Raw genomic sequence first — 22,079 nt, 5'->3', positions numbered from 1 at the left:
TTACGGTGATTATATATATAGATAATCGTTTTTCTATAGATTATTTTATATAAATTATAAATGACTTGTTAACATCAAAATAGTCTGGAATTCATAATAGGAATTCTAAACATGTTGGAATGAATTTCCGTTAAAGTAATTATTAAAAAAATAGTTCTAAAAAATTTTATTTAAAGTTAGAAATAAGACATTGACGAATAAACACACATAAGATACAAATAAATATTTAGTATAACATATCCTGTTTTCTCAATTTTCAAGTTGGAATTTAGGCATGATTCTTATCCAAAACTAAGATGATAAGATCTTTAATAAAACTTTGAGATATAATCACTTTTATTATCTATAAAAAAGTTTTTCTTTTAAATATCCTAAAGCATTACAATAAATTTATTTATGTTCCAAATGAGTGATTTCATGTATCATTTTCTTTTTTTTATCTTTTTCATAAATATTTCCTAATATAATGATGAATAGTATATTCATGAACATTATATAATACATTTATATATTAGATTTTAATATATTATGTATTTTACTTATGTTACAATATTATGGTAACATATGCATGCTTTAATATAGAAAAGAAAAGGAGAAAATAGTTATAAATGAATATGTAAATATTTTAAATATATTCAAATCAAAATCAATAAAACATATTATTCAAGCTTTTTAAGATAATAAATTTCATATCTGATAATTTGAAATTTTAACTTATTATTGCAAACTCATTGGTAAATCAATTAATTTTATTTTTTTAAATTTTGTTCCAGGAAAAACCTTAAATATTTTGTTTGTTTTTACGTTATTTTTAAAATACATTTTGTTAATGTTTTTTTCGTTTGAATTTTTTATAAATTTTTAAAAAACAAAATCATGAATTTACCCCTCAGAGCACTGTTTTTAAACATATTTTATTTAACATATAAGTCATGTCTAAATTTAAATTATCACAATTATGAATCCATGACAAAATACCTGCACGAAATTAATGCTAATTTTTCCAACCAAACTCATTTATATTCCATTGGCAAAAGTGTACAAGGTAAAAATTATGAATAAATTTCCTATTTTTAGATGGAAATTGAAATAGTTTAATATGTCAAGTTAAAATCAGAGCTCCACTAGGTTGGAACAAACTTTTTCTCATATAGATCTGTAATCTCGAATTTTAGCCCACAAATCTGTAATTGTTCAAAAAAATAAACTCACCAGTGCATGTTCGGACATCTTCCACCCACCATAAATTGGTTCAGAAATGTTGTATTCCTCCCCTATCCTGTTTACGAAATATTTTGTTTCGTTCTTTATTTATATTGGTTATTTTATTTTAATATATTTCATTGTCTCATTAAAATATTTCAGACTAAACCACCCACCAGTTGTTATTTTCCTATTGCACGCATGGCTACTTTATTTAAAGATTTTTGGTTTCATTTTATACATTTTTTAACCAAAAATTCCTTTTTTTATATAGGTCGAGAATTATGGGTTTTGGCTATATCCAAAAATCATCCGCTATCTTCACTTGGTAAAGGTTATAGACACATAAAGTTTGTAGCGAATATTCATGGAAATGAGGTAAATAAAATTATGATTAATATAAATATCATTTTAAAAATAATTTAAGGAATCAATTAACTTAAATATCAGAGTTGTTAAACGCTATTTCTAAAAGTAGCGCGCTACCGTAATAGCTATTTGTCAAAAAAAGTAGCGCGCTACCGCTTTCGCTATTTGTCAAAAAAAGTAGCGCGCTATTAGCTACTTTTTTTCAAAAGTAGCTTTAGCTACTTTTAAGCTACTTTTATAAAAAAAAATTTAGAAACAAATGAAAAAAATTTTTTTTATTTTTTTTTTGCTTATAATGTAAATGTATAATAAATAATATATAAAAATCAACATTTAATAGTTAGTTTAGATTATAAAAAAATAAGCAATATAAATAAATATTTATTTTAATTTGTTGCATTTTAATAATAATATCATTTCAATATTATCATCCCCAAGTCTAGAGCGACGATCAGAAAGTATAAGCTTTGCTTTACTAAATAACTCTCGACACTAGCACTTGAGGGCAAGGGGGTATTAAATTTCATATATAAATTTTTAATATATGAAAAATTATCAAAAATATTCATCTCAATATATTTTGATTGAAAAAAAAGATCAATTGGATTTTCTATTAAATCATCTTTAATTTCAAAAAAATTATTTGAGGATGTCTTCGTGCTAGATACTCGGCAATCTCTGTTTGTTGAAGTAAGATTATTCAGCTTCGCCATTAGCCTATCTTATTTATAATTTGATATAAATTATGATAATCATAATATTACTAAAATATGTGTGTATTTAGTTAATAAAAATTCTATAAATAATGTGAAATATTAAAATACTAATTTTATAGATTAAATAATAACCATTCCATTCTGATAAAAATCATAACTTAAAATAAATATTATAAATAAATTTGTGATATAACCTAAATGCCTTCAGGTAGTTAGACCCATTATCAGTAACCATCTTGCAAACTTTATTATGAATCCTAAAAGACTTGTGGATGTCAATAATTTTATTTGCAAGTACGTCATATGTCTGGCATCCTATAATCCTTTTAAGGGCTAAGGCTACAGATCTTCTTTTTAAAGTCCTAGGGTCTAACCAATGGCCTGTGATTCCCAAATAAGCTCTAAAAATATTTAATCAGATCAATTTATAAATATAAATAAGTTTTTATCTTCTGTTATGTGTCCAACTATCTGCCGTGGTACATACATAAGATATATATGATAACTCTACTATTAGAGCATCTTTCATCACTTTGAAGTTGTCGGCTATTTTATTCATAAGTGTCTGGCGACATAAAACTGTTGTGCCAGGGGATAAAGTTTTAATCATCAGAGTAAATGATGGATTATCAACCAAAGACACTGGCTGAACTGTGTCAATAATAAAATCAACAATAACTTTATCAACCAATTTTTGTGAAATATTGGCATGTTTATTATCAGTTAATTTGGTTTGGATAGTATGTCTTTTTGAATGAAGATTCTCCTATACCAAATTTTTTTATATGTTTCTCTATTTCCTTATAGCAATTGGCGTGAACAGTCTAATAAAATAAATAATATTATAATGTAAAAATAACAATTTACCTTTAGGTGTTTCTTCAGATTATAGCTACTCGATTGATTTGATGATATATTTTTTTTACATTTTAAGCACATGAATTTGAATCCAGATTTTGTTTAATATTTATTTTAAAAAATTTTTCAAATTTAGGGAATGGAAAAACGTTATTAGAGCTATTAAGTACATTTTCTTCCATTGAATCTTCCATATCTGAATCACTTTCAAGGATTTGGATATCCATGGACGATGCCATTTTAGATTATTAACACAGATTGAAAATATAAATTAAAAATTGAAAATATATTTAAATTTCAAAATTAAATAATAAATTATAAAAATTATAATTAATTATGATATTATATTTAAATTTTCATGTTTATACTTACATTCATTATATTTTTTAAAAGTAGCGAAGTAGCGCGCTACTTAGCTACTTTTAAAAAAAGTAGCGCGCTATAAAATTAAATAATTTAAAAAAAGTAGCGGCTATTAGCTATAGCTACCAAAAAAGATAGCGCGCTAAGTAGCGCGCTACACAACTCTGTTAAATATCTTTTAAGCGGAAGATAATTCCATGGAAAAAAACCTTTGCTGAGGAAAGGGTAGGGGAAGAGGAGAAGAGAAGAGAGAAGAGAAGAGGAGAGTTATTTTTGATAATTTTTTTATGAAATTTTTGGGGTATATCTTCCTTGATTCGTATAATATATGCATAATCTTTTAGAATCGGAATTCGTTCATTTGATTGATTAATAACAAAAACATAATTTATTATTACAGCCAGTTGGAAAAGAACTTTTACTGAGATTCATCGATTATCTGTTCCATTCTAACGGATTGAAGGCTTTGGACGATGTTTTTTCTAAAGTAATTCTACACTTTCTCCCGTCTCTAAATCCTGATGGCTTCCTAAGATCTCGAAATATTGATAACATAGGAAGGTATATTTATATATATAATTTTATGCTAAATTAAATAATAGATTAACAGTTGGGTGTTGTCAAACAGACAAAAAAACATTTTCCAAATAATTAGAATAGTTTAGGCATTATCAAATTAAATTTAGTTGTTGCTTATATTTTTTACTTTATCTTTTGAGGCCACAAAAAAATTTTAGCTTATTAAATGTGACTTTCGCATTTTAAATAGATCTGTTAAAAAAAAATATATGTCGCATTGGGTATGGTATTAAATCGATTAAAGTTTAAAAAACGATAATGAATTTTATTTGTAATTCTTTTGGTATATATACATTTATATAATTATCCAATTTAACTTCTAATAATATGCAATTTGATTAACCTCGATAATATAATATTACATCGGAAAGTTATAATATAATATACAAATAACGTCCTTTTAAAATATATAACGTGACCTTTTAAAATATATCTTAACCTTTACAATAATAAATATTCAGATGTAACATATCTTCTTTCCCACCAAGTTAAGATCGTCTACCAATCTTTTTATTTACCAAGTTCAAGTTCATCTATTAATTTTTTTATTGGCTTGTTCCTTTGTTGGATAACCCGTTTGCCTTCCTTTTTGACTTGGTCAATTGTTTTTATTGATTTTATTTCGTCTGGTTCTTCCCTTATTCGTAGTTGGTCGGGATGTTTTAATACGGTTTTGTACGTTTATTTTTTTCCCCTTTTTCAGGATTGTGATGGCGATTCTAGTTTTTCGACCAATTGTTCCCACCATCACTGTTTTATTTTCGCTTGTTATTTTATCATCATTTATCTGTAGATCTATAGCGATTTTTGCGATTCGTTGGTAGAATTATTCTCCACATAATCTTAGTTCACCTGAAGTTTTAAGTACCACTACCATTGGAGTACTCCAGGTTACTCTATATAGTTTGTCAATATTGACGTTACCATTATCAATATATTGTTGATCATGTTAATTTCTACATATGTTGGTAACGATATGTCAAATTCTATAATCCCTGGAAATTTAAATAGGCTGTGCCAAATTTTATAATCCACGGAAATCCAAATAAGCTGTATCAATCATTTTGATAGTGCCCTTTATCATTATCATAAATTCTATAATCCATGGAAATCTAAATAGGCTGCATCAATTATTTTGATAGTGCCCTTTATCATTATCATAAATTCTATAATCCATAAATAGGCTGCATCGTGCCTTTATCATAAATTCTATAATCCATGGAAATCTAAATAGGCTGCATCAATCATTTTGATAGTGCCCTTTATCATTATCATAAATTCTATAATCCATGGAAATCTAAATAGGCTGCATCAATCATTTTGAGAGGTGCCCTATATCATTATTATAAATTCTATAATCCATGGAAATCTAAATAGGCTGCATCAATCATTTTGATTGTGCCCTTTATCATATAAATTCTATAATCCATGGAATCTAAATAGGCTGCATCTGTCCTTTTGATAGTGCTCTTTATTATTATCATAAATTCTATAATCCATGGAATCTAAATAGGCTGCATCTATCCTTTTGATAGTGCCCTTTATATCTTAAATTCTATAATTTTGTTTAAGTTTAACGGTTGGTCTTCTTCTTTAGTATCTGGGTATCGTAAACATAGTTCTCCGGCGATTAACTGATCGCGAATTCTTAGTTCTACGTTATCTCCAAATTCGCATCTTCAAGCTAGCTCCTTTATATATATATTTTTTTATATATATCTCATTACGGATTCAGTAGGGCCGCGACTTAATCTAATGAAATCAATTGCTCCTCTATCAATAGAAAATTAAAATTTTGAGGATATTTTATGTGTCTATAGTCGTCAGTAGCCCATATATCTCATTCATCTTTTATCCATAATTGCTAAATCTATTTATTTATTTTTTTTTAACAAAAAAAAAAATTATAATTCTATATAATATTTAACTTGACCGAAGACCGAAAACCGCGCGACCTTTTACCTCGTCGCCAAATATTAAATCGATTAATTTAAAAAATGATAATGAATTTTATTTGTAATTCTTTTGGTATATATACATTTATATAATTATCCAATTTAACTTCTAATAATATGCAATTTGATTAACCTCGATAATATAATATTACATGTCGGAAAGTTATAATATATTATACAAATAACGTCCTTTTAAAATATATAACGTGACATTTTAAAATATATCTTAACCTTTACAATAATAAATATTCAGATGTAACATATGGAATATATGGTGATTCGGGACCTCAATTTTAAATCATTTATTGATGGCAATTTTTAAATTTTAAAAATCTGACCGTATATGTACCACAGCATGTATAGAGCACACTCACTGTGAATATCAAACAATTCTGCCCTAAACTTTTAGAACTACACTCAATATATATATCTTAATTTTTATGTGGATTTTTCATATAAATTAAAAATTCACAAAAGTTTGCGGCGTAAAATTGTCTGAAATTCATAGGAGTAGTTGCTCCACACATACTGAACTCCATTTTCGGTTGAATCGAATTTTGAAAATATAAAAATCGTACATGATTTAAAATCGAGAATTTGAGAATCTCCATGGATCTTAAATTCCATTACGACATATATATCAATTGTAATTATCGTCTAATTTAAAAAAAAGGGAAAACGCAAACGGTTATGATCTAAATAGAAACTTTCCCGATTATTTTCAATCGAATTCATATCCAATGCAACCGGAGACCTTAGCTGTAATAAACTGGTTAAATGAATGGCCCTTCGTTTCTTCTCTTTCTTTTCATGGAGGCGCGTTGGTTGTCAATTATCCGTATGATAACAAGCCTGAGGATGTAGGTATGTTTACGATTGATAAAGATTTTATATTGATTACTTGTTTAAAATTTTTTTTTAAAATTTGTGAACAAAATAGGCTTAAAAAAATCAACTTTTTTAAAGATATTATGCTGCCTCGAATGTTTTTTAACCTTTTAGAATTCTAAATATGTCTGAGTAGAATGTGATTTTTAGACTAAAAAAAAATAGGAAGAAATAAACATTTAGACTTATTTTATTCTAGAGTTATAACTTTTTTCTTAATGTCATAATCTATATTTCTGCTTTCAGGGATTATATTGGATCTACTCAGAGTTAAGAACAAAAATTAAGAAACACAGTCTTAGTTTTTTTTTGAAAGAGTCAGCTCTTTTCATTTTAAATTATAATAGCCAGGCTAATATATGAAATAATTTTATAGTTTACTTACCTTAATAAGGTAATCATAATAAAAGATTAATACTCTTTCGTTTGGAAAGTTTCGAAAGAAGGCCTTCATTAGTAATATTTTACCATACTGCCCTAACCCATCCTTCCCTATAAATATAATTAATTATCAAATAATATTATCGATTTATACCAGAGAGCTGTAAATGTCAAAATTTTGAGGCAGGAGTGGAATCATGATAATTTCCCATTTTCAAATCCGGCTTAGATTTTTTAATTTTTATACCATCTTCCCCGATAATTTTAAATATCTTCTCAGAGAAATGCAGAGGTACAATTTTTTCAAATTTTTTTTGCCCGATACGGATTTTCCAGCAAATATAAAATCTATATATAATAATTATTTAGATTATTTCTGGATTTGTCGTAAAACCAGTGAGTTTGAATCACTACACTTTATTCGACTGGTCGATGATAATTCCCATATTTTTTGTTCCTCTGGATATTTTAGATATAAAAAAATACGGCCTTGCCAGTATAACTGGTCCGGGTTTAGGGCTGAGCCTGCAGATCTCTGAAAGAAATTAAATAGAAAATGGAAAAATATGAACAACAAATGAATCTTAAACAATCGGCTAGATTATTTTTTAGCATTTTCCAACTAAATAATTGATCTAATTTATATATTTTTTTAATCAGTCAGGGTGTGCATATTTTTCTATTTTAAAATAATTTCAGCTCAGGTTATGAACCGAATAGATTCTTGACCGAGCCTGCAGTTCTATTATTTATCATCTTTATGTCTTCACATGGCAAAATAAAATTTTCTAATATAAAAAAAACTTGAGAAAGAATGATAATAACTGTATCGGTTATTAGACACTTAAAATAAGAGACCCTTAGGCCTGGCCCTAAGCCCTAAACTAAAATTAATAAATACCCGGACCGGGCCCGAATATTTTAAATCGCCATTATTATCTATAAAAATTAAAAATAAATAAAATATATTTGAAAATTGTGTATCATAGAAGAAATCACATTCAACTTATCATATTTCCTATTTCCATTTTTTGATTCTTAGAAAATATTGATAATAAAATATTATTCAAATCAATTATTGACTAATCATTTAGGCGATATTCAATAAAATTAAAAAAACAAAGATAAACTCAATATTTTAAATATACAACACTTTTTAAGGGAATAATTTATTTTAATCATTTTATCTCTTTTGTTCTCTGTCTTAAATTTATGCAATTACGTATGTTTCCAGGGAGGTAGCGCAAATGACTGATCTTATATAAAAGACTATATTCAAACCAGTCAAATTGAAAGTATGGTGGTTTAAAATCACTCATTTTAACGACAAAAATATATTTTGAAAAGTTATATATGGATTTCATATTCTCTACAAAATGATCCATAAAATGCATGCCAAATAGATATATTTTAATTTTTAATTTTTTTTTATAAGATCAAGGCTGTAGATATAAAAAATTTACCCTGACAGAATTTTTTTAAAATATAGGGCCGGGCTGATATTTTTTTTTTCAAATCCGGGTAAACCGTGCAAATGTATCTCTGTAGGTCTCTGCTTAAAACATACGATTATCATCGAAAATAAAGAGTATACTTTGACAGCAGCATCAAAAAATATACCAACCTTATAGATCATTAACAAAATTCCAAAACCATATTATATTGTTAAAAATATTTTATTTTTATTATTTTGAAATAGTCATAAATCAATTTGCGTTAGATTTTTTAAATGTTAAAAAAAATATTATTTTTTCAAAAAATCAGCCACGTTAACATATTCATATATTGATAAAGCCACAAAACATGTTATTTCCAAATGACGTTATGTGTGCTTTAAAAATGGCCATGCTCTAAGTTAAATCTAAATAGAGTTAGAATTATAAAATAATTAAGGAGGCATTATAATGCTTTTAATACCATTAGAATACACTTTACACGAAAAATGCTGATAGAATTAAAGTTGTTATTTTTACATATTTATCTTATTTCATTTTGCTAAATCATCAAAAAATAATTGAACAAGATATTGGATACTTCGCTGCTCCCGATGACGATATTTTTCGCAATATATCTAAAGTTTATTCGTTGAATAACCCAGATATTTTTAACAATCTATGTGATGATTCTAAAAACTTTACCGATGGAATCACCAATGGCGTCGATTGGTACCCTGTCAGAGGTATATATATAACTTAATTAATTATCCAATCTTTGATAGGCAAACACCCTTTAAACATTTATTGGCAATTGTGCGCAATCAGGCTATGCAATTCTTATATAATTTTATAAAATTTATAGGGTAGATATTTAACTTATACTGGAATACAGCACGGCAAAATCCTTAAATTTTTTACACATAATAAACGAGTTAAATTCTTCACGCTTTTCTAGCCATTCACCATGTCCTTCATTAGGTTTAAATAGGTAAATTTTTATCCATTTTATATATGGAACGTATTCTTCTACGTTTACCTCCAAAGACTAGTCTCGCTACTTTTTTCCATTATGACTCGTCTCGCATCTTCATAAAGCGAACGTAACTTATTTTTCTTCAGCTTCGTCTGGATTGGAGCGATCCTCATCATTTCCTTAATGACTTCATTCCTAACATGCTCCTTCTCAGATTTGCCTAGCATCCATCTGAGCATTTCCATTTCTATTACCATTTCTCTTCCTTTTTAGTAGCCCATCATTCAATTCAATACAATAAAGTCAGCTCATTGACGAATATATCTTGCCCTTAAAGAATCTAGCCATCACTCTCCACTTTTTCCAGGCAATTTAGTTTTTTCAACACACTTTGTAAAGTCAATCCTAAATTTTTGAGTAACCACACCCATCAGTGGGTGACATTTTCCTCCTCCTCATAACGGAGAAGATTTAGACTGTTTTCTTTCTACTTACCTTATCCTAAATTTATATTCACCCCCTTCGTAAACTTTTCATGTTGCCGCTCCAATTCTTTTCCATCATTGCCACAAAATAATCGGCAAATCACCATTTTTAACGAAAATAAAGTATTTAATAGTAATGAAATAATAATATATAATTGGCTTAGCCTACATTAAAAATAAAATAATTAAGTAACGGACAAAATGTTGGTACCATTTTGTTTCCTGATTCTTTTCTTTCATTCCTCCATAGCAAGCGGGTTTGAGACATGTCTATATCAATTCTTGTCCAACTTTATTGCTTTGACTTAATTTTTATAGTATAATATTCGTTATTTATTCTCCTATAAATTATAATTGAAGTATATATATTACTTAAATTAAACATTTAAAAAACATTTATGTACATTATAAAATAATAAATAGACCTTTAATTGTATATATCTTAAAAAAAAGCAGAACTATCATCTAAACTAATTTTCATTTTGTGGTAATAAATTGCATTAATTTTTTTAGTTTTGTCGACTATATATCAATTTATAATATATTTTTTGTTCATATTGAACAAAAAACTTTTATTTTTGTCAACATTAATATTTATAAGTTTGACACGAAGGAAAAATACGACACTAAATTAGAAAAGAAGTCAAAGACTTTTCTTCATTTTTTTTTGTCAAAACATTAATAGATAATTAAAAAATCAATAAAAAAAGAAAGTAGGGCTTTTGATAAAATTCAAATCAACATTCGATATTTTCTGGTGATCTTAAATGGGAAATTATTATATTATTAATATATATATTCCAATGGTCTCTTCGAAGAAAAGAGAAGGCGTTCCCAGCGTGACTTGTGCAGGCATTTTACTACACGAGTAAATATTTATTTTAAATTAACTCTTGCGACAAGATTTTGCAGCTGAGCGATTTTTAAAATCTTTTAATGAGATAAACTTTTCTTTATTAAAATCAATAATTCTTATAATATCATGAATAAGATTAAAAATATAATTAACATGAAAATTTGATCTCATAAGCAGATTTTTTAAAAATCGATCAGCTGTTAAAGCGGGTCGGATTGGATCCCACTATGAATTCAGTCTAAATGATGAAATTTGATGACGTCTATGATATTTACACTTTTTTTAGAAAAAAATCGTTTGAAACATTTTACTCTTATAGTTTGAAATATTAAAAGCCAGACAACCTCAGTTGTAAATTTTATTGGGAACTTTTTTTATTTTAAAAAAATCGAATGATAAACAAAATATCCGAAGAATTGTGAGCATCATAGTGATATCATTATTTATTATTCATAGAATTAGTATATATATTCGTTTAGTATTTGGCCAGGTACATGTTATTTAATCTTAATTTTTTAAAATTATAATGTACTAAATTTGTAAAAATTTAGATGTTAGCTTCTTTTTGAAAAAAAAAGATATATATAATTGGCATATTTATCCAAAAATAACATTATATTTCAGAGTTTTTTTTAAAAAAATTGATTTCAGCTTGAAATATCTTTTATTACAAATAGATTTTTTTATTTGATTTTGGCATTTTTTAAAATCTTATCAAAAATCTCTGTTCTTCAATGAAGAACCTTGGAAGATTTTTGCTCGAAAATTTGTTTTCAAACTCTGATATTTATAAAGTATTTTACCGGTCAGATTGACTAATCACAATGTAAAAATAAATCCAATAAAATAACTAACAAAATTATTGAGTTTAATAAGTGACCTAAAACGATATATTACCTTTGTAATTCAAAAAATATTTATATAATCAAGAAAAAAGAAAGACTATTTTTTTTGCCAAATTTAAAAATATAATTAACACAGTAAATTAGGTAGGGAATCTCTCATTGTCATTGGTATCAACAGTGTTGTTAATTACCATATTCGAATAATAGCAGCCAAACTCATTTGAGGAAATATATTTTTAATGGTCAGGAACCTCATTGAAATTAGTCACCCGAAGTGCATTAGATGTCATTTAACGCCAATCGGCTACTAATTTTCAACATGTATCCTAGACGCGTAAATTTGATAACATTAACACCTAAATTCGGTGAGGAAATTCGTATCAAATTTTAATAGATCGGGGCGTATCAAAATAGGAATAATCAATTTCGAATAATGAATTTTATTTTAGCAAGTTCAAGTAAATCGAGGTAGACTTTTGCCATTATATTTTCTAAATGGCAGGACTTCGACTCAGCAAGGCTAATTAATCTTATGGTAAGATGGGCCCGGGAATAACGCAAGTGGTTAAGTGATGGATATCCTCCTCCTATTTAAAAAATGTTATATATCGCCTGAAAATTTTTATTTTAATCTTTGATATTTTAGACAATTATTAAGTTAAACTTAAATTAAGTGTAATTACATAAATAGTTGGAGATATATTGTTAAAATAAAAAAATTTGTGCTAATTTTCTTTAGAATGTCGAAAATAGAGTAAAATTTATTTAAAATACTATACAGTGTAAAACCTTCAAAATGTGACCACCTCTTCATTTTGATCATCTCCTTATAATGACCATTTTACTTCGGGCCATTTAGATACTTTTTATTCACAAAAAGGTGATAACATTTAGTGGTCAGTATATGGAGGGCTTACTCTATTGCCTATTTTTTTTACAATAAATTTATTTAAAATATGTAGAATACGCGAAAATTTTATAAGGGATAGGAGTCATTGGCGGATGTGAGGCCGCTGTACATCTTACTACTCTTTATTTGGAGGGCGATTCCACAAATGAAACACTTATCAGAATTGATTTTGCTAATGTGTACAACACCCTTTCCCGTAACTCATTCTTGCAATAAGCAAGCACATCATTCCCATATTACATTCTCTATTCTTGTTACCAATTTCCATCTTTGATTCAACTCTCAAAAAATATTCTGCTGAAGGCATCCAACAAGTTGATCCACTAGGATCCTTTTTTTATTTTGTCTTGCAATCAATAATAATTCAAACCATTAATTCAGATTGCTCACTTCCACTCATCTCTGGTATATAGTCAACGGAATCATTAGTGGACCTTAATTGAAAGCCAATAAGGTCGTGCACATTGTCATAGAAATGGGATGCGCTGTTGGTCTCATTCTCAACCCCAGCAAATTCGAATTTGTGCAAGTAAACTCCCCCGATCTAAATCCCCACAGTTTCAAAATTACCTCCAAGGAGGAGCTAACACGTCTAGGTTCCCCATTAGGCGGATTCACAGCAATCAGTGCCTTCCTCCATACTCTTGATATCCTTCTCAAGCTTGGTGACCTCCTTGACCTGCTATCTCGCATCAGTCTTCCTCCTTAAAAATTTCTTTAACATTCAGCCCATATTTTCGCCTATTTTTAAATACCCTATCCCTCTCAATATTTATGAAAAGGAATAATAAGTCTAACCGAAAATATTTTGAATCTAAAATTCAATGAAACAGCATGGGCTCAAGTTTAATTGCCCACCAAAAGTGGTGATTTAGGGATTAGATCTCCCACAGATCTTGCTCACACTGCCTTTATTTCGAGCAGTCTATTTACGAAACCCACAATCACGTCCCACACCTCATAAAATGACTTTTCTTAGATGATGCTATCCTGCTATGGATAATGCGTGTTGATGATGTCCCATCACCCCATTCCAATAGACAGAAGGATTAGGACATGTCAGTTGTAGCATGCTGCGTTTAATCCCTATTATCTAGTATGCTTCCAACAGACCTTATAACTTCTTTACTTAATGGATCTGGGCATAAATTTTTGAAAGTTATTCCTTTCAAAAATAACTCCAACTAACTAACAATGAACTAACCCACAGAATATGAATTTCCCACTCCCAGAGAGTGCAAAGGAATACACAGCTTACATTGCAGATTGTGCAAAGGACATATCCTCAGGCATACCTAATGCACCTTGATCTAGCAAGTATTAAAATCCGCCCAAATACCCACTATATTTGAACCACCTGGCCTTTTTAGATTCTATGAAAAGCGGCCTAACGGAATCACCCTGATCTCATGGAAACGGGGCCAATTTCTGGTTTGTGACTATACTTGTATAAATTCATTAGCTTTAGCTAACCAAACTCTAAACCTACTTGAGCAAAAAGAACAGCATAAAATTTCCAAATATTCGGAAATATAAGTGAATCTCATTGTTATCCCAATAATATCCACTACCTTATGCTTTGGTAAGCTTGCATTATCCTTCTTCAAGGATTTAGGATCTCACATCCGCAAGTATACTGGCGATCCGCGAGAAGATTTTTTCCTCAGGCAGAGACTGATGGCTATCCTTTAAGCAAATTATTATAGTTTCAATAGCAGTCATCTCTCTACAGACCTTCTCTAGATTCACTCTTTCTTCCTTATTCTTATTATTTACACTATATTTCGCCTTTATATTATTTAATTTGGAATTTATTTTTTCGTATATAAATTTTGTGTTAACTAATATTATTTGATAAATAAAATAAATATTAACATAAATTTTTTTTAAAATTTATAAGGGTTAAAATGCAAGTTTTTGCCTTCGTTAGCGGCAATGTGTTTTTTCAGACAATGTGTTATTTTTTTCAACTTTAAATCATTTTGAGCACGTTTTTTTAAATTTAAAAATCTCATTTTACTGGAAATGTATTCCAGCATGTCTAGAACACCTATCCTGTGAATTATAGACAATGCCGTTAACCTTTGAGCCATTTAAAATTTATATAAAAAATCTTAGAAAAAAAAACTAACATAAATTATATTAGGTTCATGGAAAAATTATTTGAGATTTATAGGGTAGGTATTCCAAACATGATGGAAAACATTTTCGGCAAAATCAGATTCTTAAATTTAAAAAAAAACGCGCTCAATAAATGATAGTTAAAAGTATAACACATTTTCGGAAAAAACACATTGCCACTAATATACACATATATAATCGTCAAAAATCATATTTCTCAAATAGTATTCTTTTTAGGAATATTCATCCAATGGTATTCTTTATATCAATATTTTTCCAATGATATTCATTATACCAATATTCTAGTTATTTAATAAAAATGAATGAAACTTTGCATGTGTTGTTAAATGGCTCGATTTTGCCGATTTTTAAAATCATATAGCTAAATATTTTAGCTAAGAGCAAATTATACCCAAGTTTGGAATTTTGCTCACATATGACAGAAAGGTCTGTACATCTATTGATATTGAGAATCTTAAATATAAACATTTTTAGCTAAAATCTTGATTTAATCGTTTAAAATGGGTGAAATCGAGCCGTTTGACAACAATACCTCGCAGAAACATATATTGATTAAAATAGGAGGCTAAGAAAAAAAAATCATGACAAAATTTTAACAAGTTATTTTTTTGACGTAACAATTTAAAAATCTCTGGTGTGTTGTCATGTCCTAGTAAATCATTAAAGAGTTTTAAAAAATGCTAGGTATAATTTGTTTATTTCTCAATTAAATATAAATTAACATTATAAGTCATAGTGTTTTTGTTTGAGAAACAATTTGATTTCATTGAAAATCGCTTTATATAATAAATGTTTATTTTTTAGGAGGGATGCAGGATTACAATTACATATTCAAAGGTGTATTTGAATTGACGGTCGAAATATCTTGTTTGCATTTTCCGCCTTCCACCCTTTTGCAAACCTTCTGGGATCAAAATAAGCCATCACTCATAGAATTTTTGTATTCCTCCCTTAAAGGTTAATAAAATATGTTGAGAGGTGGAGTGATAGTACAGATAATTGTGATAGTAATTAGATTTCATTATTTCTTTAACATAATTTTCTTTTTTTTTAAATTCTCCTACTATTAAATTCTCTCAAAAAGATTTTGATAGGTTGTAAATAAATAATGCAATTGGTTTTTAATAATTGAAGAAAATTATCAAGCATATTTTTTTAAAGCATTTGTAGAAAATTATTTAAAATTTTTTTAGTTTACCATCTCAACAAAGTCACAATTTTCAGATTGTTTCTCAGCCTATCTAAATAATTCATAAGATCATTTCAAACAGTTAATTTCTTATATGATCAATACTGAAGGGTATTTATTTTACTCTTTATGGGGATCGTTGTTATTTCTATCTCAAATACTTTGGTCTTCCTATAATAAAACAACTATAGATATTATTAATTTTTTTCTTTATATAAAACAGAGACCTGCAAAGGTACCATTTGCACACGACCCGAGATATATTTTTTTTGGCCCAGATATTTTTTTAAAAATATATTACATTAATTCTTAATTTTTATAGCTAATAATGACGATTTAAAATATTCGGTTTTAAAATATACGGCTCGGCCGGACCTGCAGGTCTCTGAAATAAAATATAACTATTAGGGTATAATGATGATTGATTACTTTATTAAAATAATTCAACAGTTATAAGGGTGTTGCCCTGGTTCGACTTATGACTAAGCAGCCTGCTGTTTAACCGGCTTCGATTCTATTAAAGAGCCTATAAGGTAAGAAGGGGAAGAATAGAAAAATAACAAAAAGAGGAAAAAAACAAAACAAAAGAAAGGAGAAAAAAATACGAAAAATAACAAGGCCACCAAAAATTTAGTACAAACCAAAATAAGGTGTGTCCTAGTTTAAATAAGTCAAACCAGGACACGACTTAAAGGTATTTTTTCATAATTTTTATCATAAATAAATAAAATGATAACAAAGGTGTTTCGGGGTTTATTTTAAATTCCCAAAATCTTCCCGTCTCAAACGCGACTATCACCTTGGAAAATAGAAAGCACGCAACTTACAGCAGTTTATTTGGAGAATTTTGGAGACTCTTATTACCAGGAAACTACACTTTATATGTTAGGAAGATATTATTAGATTCATATTTTCCACATATTTAGGAGCATTTTTTTAAAAAATAGTGGTTGATTTTCAGGGCAATGATTTATTTCTGCTTCTTAACCCTGCGTGTTAGAGTGAATTCGCGGAGAATTATACAAAATATGATATAAATATAATATTTTTACGTTCATTTTTGTATATTAGCTGCGAATTAGCGCTAACTGTGAATGCAGGGTAAATTATGATATTATAAGCCTATCTATGATTTTAAACGATATAACTTTTACAATTAGGATAATTTTGAACGGGTTAAATTCAGGCGCATACGCAGGATTTTGTTTGAGGGGGGGGGGGGGATAATAAATTTTTTTTAAAAATATTATTGTTTTTTAAAAATATCAATCATAAATTTATTAGGACTAATAACTATTTCTAATACACAATTTTAAATTAATGTGGATTATAAAAAAATTATATGTATAAACCGGCATATAAAAAACTATAAAATCAATGTGAATTAAAGAATAATAAACGGATATAACTGGCTGTATATGATAAACTATAAAATAAATGTGAATTATAAAATATAAAGTGGATATAACCACTATATGAATCACTTAATGACCCAAAATATAAATTTAAAATTTTTGAGCCTTTAAAATTTATATATAGTGTAAAAAATTTAAATGTTGGGAATATAAATTAATACACAAAAAGTTTTTTAGGAATAATTGTATTTTGTATTTTATATATTTACAATGTAAAATCCAATCTTCGTTGGGATTGAGCTAATTTTTCAATTATCTCATCCTTGTTTGTCGTGAAATGCCTATGAATATTCAAAAAATCCAAACCTTTCAATCTACTTTCAGAAGTTGTTGGGAATATTCCAAATTATTTTAACATTTATATTTATGATATGGAGATATAATACAGTACTGAATTATTTATTTCGGAAAAAAACTTGTATTTTGCAAAAATGGAGGATATAGAACACTATCATACTCTGGCCACCTTGAAAACGATTTCGGCAAATTAGATGCTTTCAGGATTTTAAAAAAGCGCGCTATTGAATGATTTGAATTTTAAGAATTTGCTAAAAGCCACCTATAACATTATATAAATCTTGTATTTTATTTTTTCCCAAAAAAATAGATAAAAGCTAACGATCACCCCATTAGAAATGTTTCGATTAGAATACCTAATGAAGGACACCTCAGCGTCAACATTACGCTCTAATATAATAGGAAGTATTATTGGGGGGGGGGGGGATATGGTATAATTTTTAAATTAATATGAAATTATGTTTCTTTTATTATTATTATCACGATTGATGTTTTAGTGACTAATCTAAATGTCATAGCCAATCATAATTATCCCTATAATTTTGTGATGATAAACTTGATTCCGTGAACAATAGAATAAATTCATAACTATCTCTTGATATTACTATGATTGACAATGACATTTACATCAGTCACTAAAAAATCAATCACGACTATTATATGATAGAAAAAGGTATTAAATATAAATGCATCAGTTATTTTCAAATAATTTGAGTTCTACGATTTAAAACAATATAATGTCTATATACATTTTTTGATAATACTTTTTATTATAAAATTATGATGAATATAATTATAAAAATGATTTATGATATTTTAAGATAAAATTTATGAGAAAACAGTAATTAAGAGATAAAAGCTTCAAATAAAAGTTACTGACAGGTAAATCCATCGAGTAGGATCATGTAGTAAATCAGATAAGCGTCGTAACTTGGATCAAACTAGAGTACGGGAGATTGAGCTTTGCTGAATCTTAACAAATAAGCTTTAATAAAATTAAAAGTACTTTGCAATTTGTAATAAATAATATCTCATAATGTTCCTTTTTATTAGTTATATAATAGATTTAAATTTTTATTAAATATACTTTACAACTATGTTCAAAATTTTAATTTTTCAGAAACTTATTTTGAGAATGAGTGGGCCATACCCTGGGAATAGTGAGCATATTCATGTTAGAAATCATTGATAGGCATTTCCATGCCTCAAAATGCCATTTACGTTTCGTTGCCTTTCAATGGTGGGCTTCGTTGTGTAAACACTTTTTAATGTATAATCGCCAGTGTAGATTAGTAATAAAATGCTAATCTCTGTGCGGGGTTCAAAATTTTAAATTTTTTTTTATAATAATTAAATAATAACTTTTTACTATAAATATTTTTAAAATGGCTTAGAAATAGCCAGTTTAAACCTCATACGGCCCCAAACCCACACTCTTATTTAAAATAATTTAAAGCATTTATAATAGCTTTATTCTGGAAGATATCTATAAAAAGAGGGTGTTTTTTTATATAAGATATTTTGGGTTGCAAAAATCCTTAAATTACTTTCGAAAAATTATAAATTTCCTAAAAATAAATCAGCCACAGTCATTATATCATTATATATTTTTGTATAAAAAATTATTCCTCAGATTCTTAGAACCTCATTCTAATATCAGAATCTTTAACTAAGCTCAAAATAGAGTGGTGGAAAATGTTTAAACATTTTCGTTTTCTTTTTCCCTGTGAGCAAGATATTAGAGATTATCATAAACCACTTCTTTTATGGAACTTGAAAAAAAAATTTGAATATTAAAAATAGACAGTAAATTCCCTGATCTTTTTAAACGTTACGATAAAATCGAATTAATTTCTTTAATATCAGCTGCTTGACACTAATATAATTTTAGCAATAAACTTGATATTTTGGTAATTTTTAATATTAATAACCAGAATTTGAAACCGGCACCCGAGACAATCGGTCGAAGAAATTCTAAGAACCCACAAACCCCGGAAATTATATCTTAAAATTTATATCAACCGGAATCATTTTAAAAGTCCTAGGAATTTAAACCGGTTTTAATAAAAGTGATACCATTTAAAATTTATTTAATAAACTGTTGTGATATTGTATTATTTAAAAAAAAAATCATTACTTATTTGTAATGTTTGAAACCGGAACGAGAGCCTGAAACCCTTGAAGTTGCATCTAAGAAACAGTACTAGGATCTTTTTAAAATAAATTAGGAACAATCAAAATATATAGTAAGATCCAATACTGATAATAATGTAAAATACCAAATAAATAATATTTAAGTTAAATTACATATTTATAGATTTAATAATTAATATAAAAAACATCTTACGTTTATTCAAAATATCTAGAAAATTAGCTGCTAATAGCCGAGATAAACCTAAATATACTACATTTAAATTTTTTAGATTTTCTTTCTAATACCATTAATCTTTAACTCGGCTCAAAATATAAGAGTTTTGAAAGTTATTGAGGAAGAAACTTTGGGGAGGAATCAACGTCTGATTATATCTGTAGTAGATGAAAGATTATGATAAAAAAACTTAAAATAAATTATGCCCTAAGCGTAAGTGTTGTTAAATTTTAAACACTCCCAGGAGGATATGGATAATAAATTTGACATCCATCAAACTTTGAATAATTATTTTATAAGTGTCGTAATTCTATTATATTTGATTATCCTAATATAAAGGTTTTGGTTTTCTAATTTAAAAAAATTTGTCCAAGCCCGAGATTTTTAGGCCCAACCCAACCTTAACTCGCGTCAGGCTAAAAAAAATTTATAATTTGAATTTAAATATTATAATATCTAATAAACAATTAAAAATTAAAATATAAATATAAATATGTAACCACCTTAAACTATACAATATTCATATAAAGTTGTATTTTATTTAATTTGTATACATATAAATTTTATTCCGTTTAAATATAAAAAGTAACGTTAAAATACAATCGAATTTAAAAATCATTGTAACTATATTAAAATATTTTACATGATAACGTAAAAATACAATCGAATTTAAAAATCATTGTAATTATATTAAAATATTATAGATAACTAATTTCAAAAAAATATAATAATGAAATTAAAAAGTCATATCAATATCATTATCAATAGAATAACATAGTGAATATTTCTGATATATAAATAGAGCCCAGTTTGTTAGGCAAACAAGTCCCCTTTTTAAATAATTATTTATAAGGCCGGGCTTCGGGTCGGACACTACAACCCGACCTGAGCTCGAATAAAAATTCTACAATGTCTGAACCAGAGAGTTCGGACAGCCGGTGCAGGCCTCTACTCTAAGTATAACACACTACCAGGCTTGTTAACCGATCTTTTTAAAACGATTGAATCCCGATCACGATCTTTTCAAAAAAAGAGGATCGAAATCCAGGATCGACCTTTTTTTCTATTTAAATTTCTGAAGGAAATTTCTAACCGATGCAAAATTAACTAATATATGTTATAAATTTATTGCAATTGAATAATAATATAATATAACCGATGCAAAATTAACTAATATAAAAATAAATTAAATATGGTAGAAATTTATTGTAATTGAATAATAAATATAACAGTTATAATATATTTATTTATAATTAAAATTAGCTTTTAATAATAAAATTTTTTCAAAATTATCATCATTTAAACATCCGCGTCCACTTAGAACATGTTTAGCTTTACTAAACAAGCGCTCCTGGCAAAGGTGTATTATATTCAATAAATATTTTTTTTAAATTAATATAAGTATTAAAAATATTCATGGAATCATCATTTGAATAAATTTTTTTTTACGGAACAAGCATTTTGTACAGTATTTTTCCCAAAAAAAGGATCAATGTCATCTATACATTCATTTGAGGTATCCGCATATGGTTGTTACTGCATATTTTCCAAATGGGCAACTAATTTTTACCATCATATTTTGTGGCAGATTAATATAAGGCCAATTAAGTTTAAATTTAGGGTGAATCATGGCTGCCAAAATGTTACTGTCTTCATACAGTGAAGGAAATCTATATTATGAAATGATAATTAATTTATTATTAAATAAGTATTCATTTTATTCATATAAACCAAATCAAGTATCTGCACAACTTAACCCTTTTAAATTTTACAAAGTCTGGCACATCATCTGTATGGTATTTATTTATATTTGGGTCATATCATAATGTAAACTTAATACTTAATATACAA

At 27.4% G+C, this 22,079-nt stretch overlaps 1 protein-coding gene across 1 annotated transcript; it reads left to right on the top strand.

Moving 5' to 3' along the window:
- Positions 1–883: 883 nt before the first annotated feature.
- On the top strand, positions 884–18,378 carry LOC135931816 (carboxypeptidase M-like). Its single transcript, XM_065469122.1, has 8 exons — positions 884–1,045; positions 1,478–1,581; positions 3,910–4,070; positions 6,717–6,907; positions 9,336–9,491; positions 15,764–15,916; positions 16,890–17,032; positions 18,171–18,378. Exons 1-8 carry the CDS (start codon positions 967–969, stop codon positions 18,252–18,254), a joined length of 1,071 nt encoding a protein of 356 aa, XP_065325194.1. The 5' UTR covers positions 884–966; the 3' UTR covers positions 18,255–18,378.
- Positions 18,379–22,079: the final 3,701 nt, after the last annotated feature.

This window comes from Gordionus sp. m RMFG-2023, chromosome 1, assembly GCF_954871325.1.
Source record: "Gordionus sp. m RMFG-2023 chromosome 1, tfGorSpeb1-WG-v2, whole genome shotgun sequence".
Lineage (NCBI taxonomy): Eukaryota > Metazoa > Nematomorpha > Gordioida > Chordodea > Parachordodidae > Gordionus > Gordionus sp. m RMFG-2023.
This window is presented reverse-complemented; position numbering and strand designations above follow the sequence as displayed.